General features: G+C 35.3%; 2 protein-coding genes across 3 annotated transcripts in view; one reads left to right on the top strand and one right to left on the bottom strand.

Moving 5' to 3' along the window:
* Window positions 1-956: 956 nt before the first annotated feature.
* LOC125649946 (uncharacterized) lies at window positions 957-4,028 on the top strand. The gene is made up of 2 exons (XM_048877821.2): window positions 957-1,555; window positions 3,663-4,028. The coding sequence occupies exons 1-2, from the start codon at window positions 1,081-1,083 to the stop codon at window positions 3,971-3,973; spliced, it is 786 nt and encodes a 261-aa protein (XP_048733778.1). The 5' UTR covers window positions 957-1,080; the 3' UTR covers window positions 3,974-4,028.
* A 2,151-nt stretch (window positions 4,029-6,179) lies between these two features.
* LOC125649944 (carboxypeptidase Q-like) overlaps window positions 6,180-12,609 on the bottom strand; it is a 27,100-nt gene continuing 20,670 nt past the window's right edge. For both annotated transcript variants that reach the window (XM_048877816.2, XM_048877817.2), the window contains exons 13-14: window positions 12,057-12,236; window positions 6,180-11,212 (exon numbers count right to left, since the gene is read on the bottom strand). In XM_048877816.2, coding sequence (XP_048733773.1) covers window positions 11,103-11,212; window positions 12,057-12,236 — 290 coding nt within the window. In that variant the 3' untranslated portion in view covers window positions 6,180-11,102. The remainder of the gene's footprint in view (window positions 11,213-12,056; window positions 12,237-12,609) is intronic.

The raw sequence follows: 12,609 nt of genomic DNA, 5'->3' as shown, positions 1-12,609 counted from the left end.
AAAAAATTATCATAAAAGGTGGGGGGTAGTACTAATATCCATACTTCAGGTGCCTAGGATTAAATCGAGGCAGGATACTCTGCAGACAAACAAGTTCATGGTGCAGGGGTTTCAACGGTCTTGTTTAAAGTCAGTATTTCGCCAATTCTATGGTCGAATAACAATCTAGTTTTCCAATACAACCTATCACTGGGTCAAATGCTGTCTGACTTGTCATGCTGATTGTTGGGCCGTTCTTGGCGTACACTAATATTGACTACAGATAACTCGACGATCATTTACCTGATCAAGATATAAGGCTTACGACGGGTGTGACTGGCACCTGATCCCACCTCTGGTATATCCAGGGGTCCATGTTTGCCCAACTCTCTATTTTGTTTTGCTTCTAGGAGTTTGATATTGATCACTGTTCGTTACCTTCATCTTTCATGGAAATGCAGATTAAATATATACAGTAAATAAATAAAAGTTTATTCGGTATAAATACATGTACAAACATAAATACCAAGGATAACCCATGAAAGCTCGAAAGCTTCTTTCCAATGTATAACTCATGAAAGCTCGAAAGTTTACTTCCAATGGGGTCCTTTGATGCGCGGATGTTTGCGCTATAGGGGGTCATTTGTGTGGGAGGAAACCGGAGTACCCGGAGGAAACTGGACACTTGTCCGAGTATCTTTCACATATTGGTGACCACTGTTGTTTTTGAGATCAATCACTCGCATAAGGTAACATATACTGAAATAGTATCTGGATGATTGTGACTTCTAAAATTTGTGAAATGAAAGCAGACATGAGGTTTAAAATAAGATTGGGATATGATTCACTGAAGTTCCAATACATGTTAGTTTATTTGTATTTCTCTTTTCTGTCATTTTTTTCATCTTAAAACGGTCAAGTAAAAACTGTAGAACGAATTCGTAACAATCTATGCAGGTGCCGAAATCAACAGGTACTGATTTAACTGGCGCCCATCATTGCAAGGTCAAGGTGAAGGGAACGTTCCGTAACAAAATCATGTAGGCCAAATTATCTAATTTCGCTTTGTTCCTTGTTTAACTGCACAATAGAATAGACGAAATGATGACAGGAATTGCAAGGATTTTCAACAATTCATTTCGTTCGTTGTTGATAAGAAACAACATCGCACTTGCTTCTTCGTCGATTTACAGTAGGAACCCATATAATGTCCCGAATTTCCTCAAATCGAACAGTACTATTTACTGTGTCACAAGTGTTGATTATCATAGCAAGAAAGGGAGATATCGCACAGATCAACACTGGCTTGATGAATGGGAGCAGGAGAATCGATATGATCATGATGTTGTGATTGACACTGAAGTATTTGAAGACGAAGGGAGAAGTCGGTTTTATTTGATGTTAAAATGTACTGGAATATTGTGTTTCATATTCTTTCTCAATTTAGCAGACATAATTAGAATACAGTTGAGAAATTCAGCCCCTAAAAGTGAGGAAGGTGAAAAGGGATGGAGAGATTCTGTGTATTGGAAGAATAAAGGGTTTACAGGATTCATGTCCTTATCCATAGTCTTTGGTAATTATTGCATTTCAATCTCATTTAATAATTTTGGATTTTGGTTTCATTATTCAGGACTGGCAGTCTACATATATGTTCACAATTTTCTATCGTCAGTATGTTTTTATTCTTATGTGTTCTTGCGTCACAAACTTTGCTTGTTTCATGTATGAAAGGTGAAGATAATGAACAGTGATCAATCTCATAAGCAATACAAAATAGATAGTTGGGCAAACATAGACCCCTGGACACACCAGAGATGGGATCAGGTGCCTAGGAGGAATAGGAATTCCCCGTTGACCGGTCACACAGAGGTTGTATTGGCAAACTAGATCGTTATAACGACCATAGAATTTGTGAAATGCTGACTTTAAACGAGACTGTTGAAACTTGAAACTTCTGCACCATCAACTTGTTTGTTAACTAGCTTGCCTTGATTTAAAAACGGACCATACGCAGAACAAGCTCTTGCGTATCGAATCAGTTGAGATTATATAACACCATATGCAGGTGATAATGGAATATTGCTACATAAATATGGGAAGTTGACAATGGAGGAGCTGAAATCATCCCGTTTGTCATAAAGTTGAGTTGTTAGTTTGCTGTTAATATCTGCTGTCAATAAAATATCCAAGAATGAAGCAGAAGTGGACAATGCTGTGGTGTCTTTTATTTCGAGCTTGCAGGGATATATCGAATAGATATACGAATGAAAGTTTTTATTGTTAATAGATCTATGAATGTCGTCAATATATCTAAATGTTGAATTGAAGGCCACAGCATTCAGTATACATGTCTTTCAGATTCCTAGTATTTCTGAACACTTTGATTAATGGATAACAGGCATTATTTTATGAAAATTTCGTTGTTGCCATTAATTGATTTATAAATGAATAATCTGTCGAGAGCTGTGAATCAAAAACAATGAGAAATCTGTTTTCTCTCTACCATTGACATTTTTGAAAGAAACACATTTAAGTGATCGATACACTGATAAAAGTGAAGGATGACAAACAAAACGGAATGATGTATCAATGTTTTATGATGGGCACATAAAGGCTTGATATTTCATTTCTAACATAATTATATCATTTCTAGAATAAAAATGAATCAAGACACTTATTTCCAATTCAGGCTAATTTATCAAGCATTTTGTGGGATGGGGTGGGATGTTAAATGTTAAATCATACATTAGCAAGAACTTGGACGTAATAATTTAATGCTAGACAAAAACAAGTTCCAATACAAACATTAATTTTTGCACATGATTACTTTCTTTATAAGATGGCATATTACCGCAAAACAAGGTTTGAATAGAATGACTATAAGGCCAATTAAAATTAATTGATAGATTATCATCCCCGCCTGCCCTCAAAAAAGGGCCTGCTCCGATTTTTTCTATTTTCACAAAAATTACGATTTCAAACATACTTGCTTCCCAGTGACATGAGTGAATGATTAGAGTCACAGAATGTTGGTTTTATATCTTCTACCAAGGATTCTTTGAATAATAACTTAATTACACTTTGTGTGATGCGTTTTGTCATTAATTTTTTTTCTCGGGGAAATTAAAATTAGAAAATAAAATCCTCCCGCCCGCCCCGTATTTTTTGTGACCCTGGATGATAATCTACTAATTTAAAAGGCCTAAGAATCAAACAATATTTCATTTTTTATTGTTTTAATACAGAAAATAAAATTATGGTGAAAATGAATGTTTACATAATGATGTGGGTACATAAATGTTATCAATGTTTCTTTACATGGTTTTGATGTTCTGATAGATGGGGATATTTGCATTTGTTTGAAATCCTTGATTGATATTGGGGTAAAGATTGCATATTCAACAAAAATGAATACATACTAGATTTTAAAAAGATAAAATGATATTGTTGGTTTTTATCTGATATGATCCAGTACTGCCTAAACTAGTGTAGTAGTTTCATTATTATCACCCAAATTGAGCTTCTATTTAAGTCACATGGTACATTCTTTCAAACTGGCTTTCTTCATCATAATGGCAGCTAGTACAAGAGTTCCCACATACAAGTTCTTGTGACAGGGTGTGAACTACATGTAAAGCAAATATTTTTCAAGATGTAATTGAAAATGTTTTTTTTTTCAGCTGCTGGAATTCCAACTGTCATATGTGTGATTTGCTACAAATGTGTGCGGAGTTTGTGGCTGTTGAAAGGTGGAAAGAAAGTTAGGGTCCAAACATTTGCTCCTTTCTTTATGAATTCTACACTTGAGGTTCCTGTGGAGAATATATCTGGGATGACTTCTAGAGCTGGACAAAATTATGTATCTTTCCAACTGAAGAGAAATGACAACAAATTATTACGACTTTCAATGTCCAATTTATCTGGTACCTTTAAGGAACCTATATTATACGATAACTACGTAGGAAAATTTCGCAATTTGAAGTCTTCATGATTTCACTTGTATTGATCATGAAATAGCACATCTAATAAACAAACTCTGAAAAGTAGACCTGTTCTTTTGTTTATTTGCTACATTTACACTATCCATTTCCTGTAGATCAAGATTAACCTTTCAACAAAATAGTTCATTTAAAAACAATATACCAATATCCATCTCCAACAAAATCAGGTCAACACTCCATGATGCCATGTGTTTGTTGATAGCATATTGAACATTTAGATCATGTTAACTTTGATTTAACCTGTAACCTTGAGTTTGGTGACATGACATTAGCTCAAAATTATTACACATATTTATATTATGGGCAGCAGTGCACCAACAAAGGGCACCGGTACCTATACCTAGTAATAGCTAGGTCACTTCAACATCTCAAAACCTAATTACTCTGACCCTGGCAACATGATCTTGATTATTAAAGTGTGAAGTAAGCAAAGACTGATTAGTTAGTCCTGATACAATTTTTAGCCGAGTTGCAATGAAGTTGAACTCTGCTATTGGTTTGGTGATGCGGGCGATTGGGCGTCAACAATTGGTTTCCGGATGATAACTCGAAAAGTTTACAATCTAATCAAATGAAACTTTGATATATTGTTGGGTACCAGGTAAGGAAAACCCCTATTGATTTTGGAGAAAAATTGTCAAAGGTCAAGGTCACAGTGACCGAAAATAGAATGAAAATTTCAGAAAAATTTGGTTTCCAGATGATAACTCAGAAAGTTTAAATCCGAATCAAATGATACTTAAAGATATTGTTATGTACCAGGTAAGGAAGACCCCTATTGATTTTGGAGAAAATGGGTCAAAGGTCAAGGTCACAGTGACCGAAAATAGATTTAAAATTCCAAAAAAAAATTAGTTTCCGGAGAATAACTTGAAATTTTTTAATTTGAATCAAATTAAACTTGGTTATATTGTTGGATACCAGCAAAGCAAGGCCCCTATTGATTTTGGAGAAAAAAGGTCAAAGTCACTGACCAAAAATAGATTGAAAACTTCAGACAAATATGGTTTCTGGACAGTAACTTGAAAAGTTTGAAACTGAAATTAGTTCTTCACAATTATAAATATGCCACATCATTCCTGACTTTACAATGTATCCCATGCAACTCGGCTTATGCACCCCTGGGTGCATATATTGATTTTTAACATTGGCATTTGTTACATCTCCATGACAAAGAACCTTTTAACACCACTGGAGACATCATAAAAAGTGAAGTAAATACAAGCATGGGTTGTATGTAATTATTCAGTGTATTCATTTCCTTATGATCTTAGTAAAATGACCTTGATTCTAGGTTGCACACATTTTAGGTCTTCAGCATTAACACTGCAAAGTTAAAGTTAAAGTTGCTCAAAGCATGAAAATTTAAGTTATAGTCTGGATACCATTTCAACATCTCATTGCGCTGCTAGTTACTATTTAATGTTCAAAGTCATTCCAGGCATTGAAAGCAAAATTATTTGAAAGTGTGGATGATCTCATTGTCTTGTGACTTTGGTCTTCGTTGTGTAACCGTAATTGAACATGATGACACAAGATACCTTAGGGTCGACAACAAAATGAAAGTTTTTTGGCGGTTGGAAAGTTTTTGACTGAAAACAAAAAACTCGATGTTCTCTGCTTCTGTCTCGCGTAGAACTAACATTTTAGTATAGCTTTCTTCCTGAGAAAATCCTTCAAATGTTGATATAAGTTATGTGACAATTCATTATTGATAAAGGTGTTACTTATTTGTTTCAATTTTCCCTTGTGTTGACTTTCATGGTCATTTTTCTGGGTAATAGGTCATGCGATTCGCCACCGTGAAAAGGTCAAGGAGGAAAAATTGAACATATTTGTATAAACAATATCTTTAGAGAGACCCAAGATCATAATGCTGAAGTAATATGCTACATTCATAGATTATACAGACTAGGTACACTAGAGTGGCATCTAGACCTGCACTTAACACAGGAGATACCTCAGCCAAGGCTAATTTTATCTCATTGTATGTCATGACCCTCAACAAAGATCATTCATAAAAGGCCAAGATTACTATTTGGTCCATTACTATTGCAGTGCAGTGATTGTAGAAAGTGGTGTTTAAATATGCTTAAGTCTGGATAAACTCATAGGGGTATTAAGAGTCCTTGCAGAAAGTTATTATTCTGCAAGATAATTTTTGAAATTTCTTTTGAATTATAAATTTAATAACAATAAGTCTTCAATAAAATATATATTTAACAAACAAAATATACAACATTTTCTCCAAAAACATTTCGATATGATTACAAGTTATATAAAAGATAAAACTAGTACAGGTACATTTGATAGATTGTAAAATGACCATTCACTTCAAGCAAATCTACATGCATGCTATTGGCATAATCAAAATTGACCAGATCTTTATCCACAAAGTTTAACACCATATCAACAATCAGTGTATAACAAAATAAAAAATCACCATCCCCCTCCACCTGCACTGATAATAAGAGGCTCATTGACTTCATTGATTACAAAGCAACAAGTTATCTTTCTTACTAAGATGAGGAATTTTCTGAGTACATTTGAATCTACAAAGATAATATCAAAGATTTCCTGATAATATAACAAAAAAGAATTCTAAATCCCTGTTGTGGCCTTGTTCTTGTCCAAAGGGTCAATATCTGATAGAACATCACAAGATTTGTCATTACTTGACACAGTGCTTTGAGATTTTGTTTTTGTTATGCCCCATTCAAAAAATTTTCATTCATGTAGAGACAAATTTTGATCTATTCATGGCACCAAAGGTCATAAAAATGAGGGTTCTTTTTCATGCCAACATTTACCAAGACACAGGATCTCCATTTTAAAGGTCAGTTTCAAATGACATATGACTTTCACTTCTAATGCTGTTTGTTAATTCCTTCTAAAGGGTCACTACTTATTTTAAACATCTCGGGCTTAACATGGTTGGCAGGATAAAAAAATCAAATCCGGATCTCCTGGTTTTGAAGTAAGCATCCTAATCACCAAACCCCCAGTGATAATGAGAAGATGACAGTATATCTTTTTAATATTTTCATTATTTCTAAATAACAGACAGACTATGATCAGACTGGAGATTGTTTTTATGAAAAACAAATGTCTCCCCAAACTGGAAGTGCTCCATTTGAAACCTCCTCCCCTTAATGTACTGCATGGTACGGAGTAGAAAGCATGAGCAGGAACACTGACATTATGAATTGTGATAAGCCATGTATAAGAGAAGTGTTCACAAACTATTTTACACCCTCCACCCCTCAGATCCACTATACATAAAGATAACAATTGGATCCTCCCGCCCCACCAATATACACATCTACAGATGGCAATGAAGCATATTGTACAGAGTTTCAAATTTATCCAATAAGCCATATAGGAAGACAAGTGTTCACAAGCTATTTTACATCCTCCACCCCTCTTAGATCCACTATAACTTAAAAGATAACAATTTGGATCCTCCCATCCTACCAACATGCTACAAATGGCAATGAAGCATTGGACAAAGTTCAAATCTATCCGATAAGCCATACAGGAGAAGTGTTCTCAAGATTTTATGACAGTCGGAAGGATGGATGGACAGACAGAAAGAACAGAAACAATATGTCCCCCCTGGAAGAGGGGAGACAATAATATAGCTCATTTCAGTCTTCAGTGCCAGTTGAGTTATTTGACAATGAAACTGCTAATACTGGGAAGTTTTCAGCCCAGTTTTATTTTTTCCCCCCTTCTTACTAAAGTTTAAAATTGGATGAGTTTAGATTTATTCATCGTTCTGATTACAAAAAAACAACAAAAAACAAGAGGTCCATGGGCCACATCGCTCACCTTGGTCCATATCAGAAGACTTTCCATATATATTTGCATGTAAAACCGTAGTCCTTATTATGGCCCCAACCTACCCCTGGAGGCCATAGTTTTTGCAAACTTGAATCTACACTGTCAGAAAGCTTTCATGTAAATGTGAACTTCTTTGGCCCAATGGTTCTTGAGAAGAAGATTTTTAAAGATTATTCCTATATATTTGTATGTAAAACTTTGATCCCCCCTTTGTGGCCCCATCCTACCCCCCAGGGGCCATGATTTGAACAAACTTGAATCTGCACTATGTCAGAAAGCTTTCATGTAAATATCAGCTTTTCTGGCTCTGGTTCTTGAGAAGAAGATTTTTAAAGAATTTCCCCTATATATTTGTATGTAAAACTTTGATCCCCTATTGTGGCCCTATCCTACCCCAGGGGGCCATAATTTGAACAAACTTAACTCTGCACTATGTTAGGAAGCTTTCATGTAAATGTGAACTTCTTTGGCCCAATGGTTCTTGAGAAGAAGATTTTTAAAGATTATTCCTATATATTTGTATGTAAAACTTTGATCCCCCCTTTGTGGCCCCATCCTACCCCCCAGGGGCCATGATTTGAACAAACTTGAATCTGCACTATGTCAGAAAGCTTTCATGTAAATATCAGCTTTTCTGGCTCTGGTTCTTGAGAAGAAGATTTTTAAAGAATTTCCCCTATATATTTGTATGTAAAACTTTGATCCCCTATTGTGGCCCTATCCTACCCCAGGGGGCCATAATTTGAACAAACTTAACTCTGCACTATGTTAGGAAGCTTTCATGTAAATGTGAACTTCTTTGGCCCAATGGTTCTTGAGAAGAAGATTTTTAAAGATTGTCCCTATATATTTGTATGTAAAACTTTGATCCCCTATTGTGGCCCCATCCGACCCCCTGGGGCCAGGATTTCAACAAACTTGAATCTGCATTATGTCAGAAAGCTTTCATGTAAATCTCAGCTTTTCTGGCTCAGTGGTTCTTGAGAAGAAGAGTTTTAAAGATGTTCCCTATATATTTGTATGCAAAACTTTGATCCCCTATTGTGGCCCCATCCGACCCCCTGGGGCCAGGATTTCAACAAACTTGAATCTGCATTATGTCAGAAAGCTTTCATGTAAATCTCAGCTTTTCTGGCTCAGTGGTTCTTGAGAAGAAGAGTTTTAAAGATGTTCCCTATATATTTGTATGTAAAACTTTGATCCCCTATTGTGGCCCCATCCGACCCCCGGGGACCATGATTTGAACAAACCTGAATCTGCACTATATCAGAAAGCTTTCATATAAATCTCAGCTTTTCTGGCTCAGTGGTTCTTGAGAAGAAGATTTTTCCTATATATTTGTATGTAAAACTTTGATCCCCCCTTGTGGCCCTATCTGACCCCCGGGGGCCATGGTGTTAACAATTTAGAATCTGCACTATATCAGGAAGCTTTCTTATAAATCTCAGCTTTTCTGGCTCAGTGGTTCTTGAGAAGAAGATTTTTAAAGATTTTTCCTATATATTTGTATGTAAAACTTTGATCCCCTATTGTGGCCCCATTCTACCCGCGGGGGCCAGGATTTTAACAATTTAGAATCTGCACTATATCAGGAAGCTTTCATATAAATCTCAGCTTTTCTGGATCAGTGGTTCTTGAGAAGATTTTTCCTATATATTTGTATGTAAAATTTTGATCCCCTATTGTGGCCCCATCCAACCCCCCGGGGCCATGATTTTAACAATTTAGAATCTGCACTACCTAATAAAGCTTATCTATAAATTTCATCTTTTCTGGCCCAGTGATTCTTGAGAAAAAGATTTTTAAAAGATGCCACCAAAATTTCACACATTCTTAATTATCTCCCCTTGAAAAAGGGCATGGCCCTTCATTTGAACAAATCTGAATCCCCTTCACCCAAGGATGCTTTGTGGCAAGTTTGGTTGAATTTGGCCCAGTGGTTCTGGAGAAGAAGTCGAAAATGTGAAAAGTTTACAGACGGTCGACGGACAAAATGTGATCAGAAAAGCTCACTTGAACCTTCGGTTCAGGTGAGCTAAAAAGCTTTGAGTGAATCTAAATCTGGAAATAATTCTGGATGACAATTTCCCTGTATACAGTAAGCAGAATTGATAATACAGGGTTCAAATAGATAATATCACTAAACAGAACTAAAAGTTAAGTATAATAAATAAAGCAATGCAAGTTCAAAATGCCATAACCCACTGATTACTACAAAATGATGAACACTTGGCTAGGTCATTGTTGATACAGTAAATACAGATTGAGTCAATAGTCACAACAAACTGAACAAGCATAAACCTATATTACATAAAGATACTCATAAATTAATTACCAAGCATGAACCTATATCATATAAAGATACTCATAAATTAATTAACAAGCATGAACCTATATCATATAAAGATACTCTTAAATTAATTAACAAGCATGAACCTATATCATATAAAGATACTCTTAAATTAATTAACAAGCATGAACCTATATCATATAAAGATACTCATAAATTAATTTGAATAGTTGTTCCCTTGAAAAGATTTTTAATGAAGATATTACACACATATGCCTGACCCCTATTATGGCCCTGGGGTAAAGCTTGCATCTTTTAGTCTCATTGTATCCACTAAAAAGTCTTGGATCCCTATTGAGATCCCACTAAAGACTTGCAGTCCATAATCTGAACAATTAACTAAATTCACATTGGATGCCAATTTGAACATATTTGTACCTGAAAAGATTTCCTATGCAAGGTATATCCCTATAAAGTATATATTCTGGACTCGAATAGTTCTATAATGGCCCCCAATAACTGTTTGATCTCTCACAAAGGTAACAAACAACAAATCAAAATACATGTAGCTTTCTGTGTGAGAACAGACCCAACAAACAGACAGCTGACAAACTTGTCAAATGAACTCAGAGGGGTCTTTCTAACACAGCTGAACTAAAAACTGGGTATTACATGTACTAAAATGCAAATATCAGATTTTCTTTCATCTAAAAATATGTATACTGTATAAAAATGTAAATACAATGTACATTGTTTCAATAAATATCAAAACTATTATGCTTTTCAGGGGAACATAAACATGAGTGAGATAGATGCTATAGAAAGTTTGGTGATGGGTCTATCTGTACTGTTCAGAACATTTTTTTTCAATCAATTTGAAAGAAGTTCAATTCATATACATGTACTGAGAATTTTCTTTTTACTCCAAATATAACAATTCATGTAGTAAAATAAGATGGAAAATACTCTCTGTAGTTCGCGGGGCTTCAACCTCTAGGTAACATGTCTTCCAGATCAGCCACAGTGTAAGCTACCACTGTCCATAAGGCAGCACACACATTCATTTCTACTGGGTCTTGTACTGTCATAGTGTCTCCTGAAAATGTCATTAAAGAGGTGTTCAGGGTTAAATCTGGTCGAAATAAAAATTGTACTCACATAAAAAGTACTTTCGAAAGCATGGTTCAATTGTGCTTCCCTTGATATATGAATATATTTCTCTGATGTGGGCAATTTTATTTCTTTTAGTGCATCAGAAATAATGACATTTCTTAAACAAGCTAGTGCCACATAAAGAGGAGCACATCCTCATGCAACCTTGACCTATGACTCGCAAAGGAATGTCAAACTGATTTACACTTAGGTAACTGGAAATGTCTCTAATTGGACAGATTTCAATTAACCATATCCAATATTTATCTGCTGTACTCTAAAATACTGCAGACTGACCTAAAGATTTCTTGAAAATGAATATATGAAGCTTTATTCATCCCAAGAAAAATTGTATAGCCTGTTGACAACGCCTTAAGGGATACAATTATTTGAGGGTGAATAAAGTTTCATATGCCCCTCACTATCATGCAATAGATTTCCGTCGGTAATTTTTTGTAAAAAATGGTGACGGTGTTCTGACTGAACTGTGACATGACAATGCTATTAGATGGAAAATACTAGAGGGGTTCCGCAGAGGTGGGACACAATTTTCATGACAGGTAAACACGATACTCATGCTCACCAGCCACATGATTAAATGAACCAGTCAGATTAATTCTTTCATAAAATCTTCTGTATGAGGTATAATAATAATAATCTATTTTTGAATATTACAAATAATTAATGACTCTCTCTCTCAGACACTGGTTCCAAAAATGAGTATCTATCTTCTCTTATATATGTACCTGTACGGGTTATTATGTTTTTAATACCAGTTATAAACTCACCATTGGTATGGTGAAATTTGAAGTATCTATTGTCATCTGTAAATATACTTCCCCCTGGAACTCCAGCACGTATCCACATATCAATGTCTGCCCCTCCTCCTCCTGGGGACAAGGGAATAGATCGGACTTTTTGAAGTGGCTCCAGGACTTTCTTCATAATGGTCATTGCAGCAGAGTTGCCTATGATATCATACAGAACAGCCTAAGTATGGGCCAAGCACATAAGATCCAAGGGCTGTACATTATACTTATACAATACATTTTTGATATAAACTAGAATTGTCCTAACAGGACAAATACCCCCCCCCCCCCCCCCTCCGGGAACATTGGATGGTGGGAAATAGTGAATTTGTGCTCACTGAAGAATAAACACATCCCTTTGATATGAAGAAGAACTCTGTTTTCTTAAGAGCAATTAATGTAAATGCAAGACTATATATTATGCAGTAGAGTTTTACTCAGAATATTTAAGATATGCTTAATATAACTTCAGAATATTATTTCATGGATAGCTATTCAAGATACATGAGCCAGTGAATGACACATCTTTTAT

This window comes from Ostrea edulis, chromosome 5, assembly GCF_947568905.1.
Source record: "Ostrea edulis chromosome 5, xbOstEdul1.1, whole genome shotgun sequence".
Classification (NCBI taxonomy): Eukaryota; Metazoa; Mollusca; class Bivalvia; order Ostreida; family Ostreidae; genus Ostrea; species Ostrea edulis.
The sequence above is the reverse complement of the archived record's forward strand: the minus strand, read 5'-3'. Positions and strand labels throughout refer to the sequence as shown.

Bases quoted from the DNA above. Each gene is read 5' to 3' on its own strand.
- LOC125649946 (XM_048877821.2), top strand. From the start codon at position 1,081: ATGATGACAGGAATTGCAAGGATTTTCAACAATTCATTTCGTTCGTTG. The intron at 1,556-3,662 runs GTAATTATTGCA...TTTTTTTTTCAG, and splicing joins GTCCTTATCCATAGTCTTTG to CTGCTGGAATTCCAACTGTC.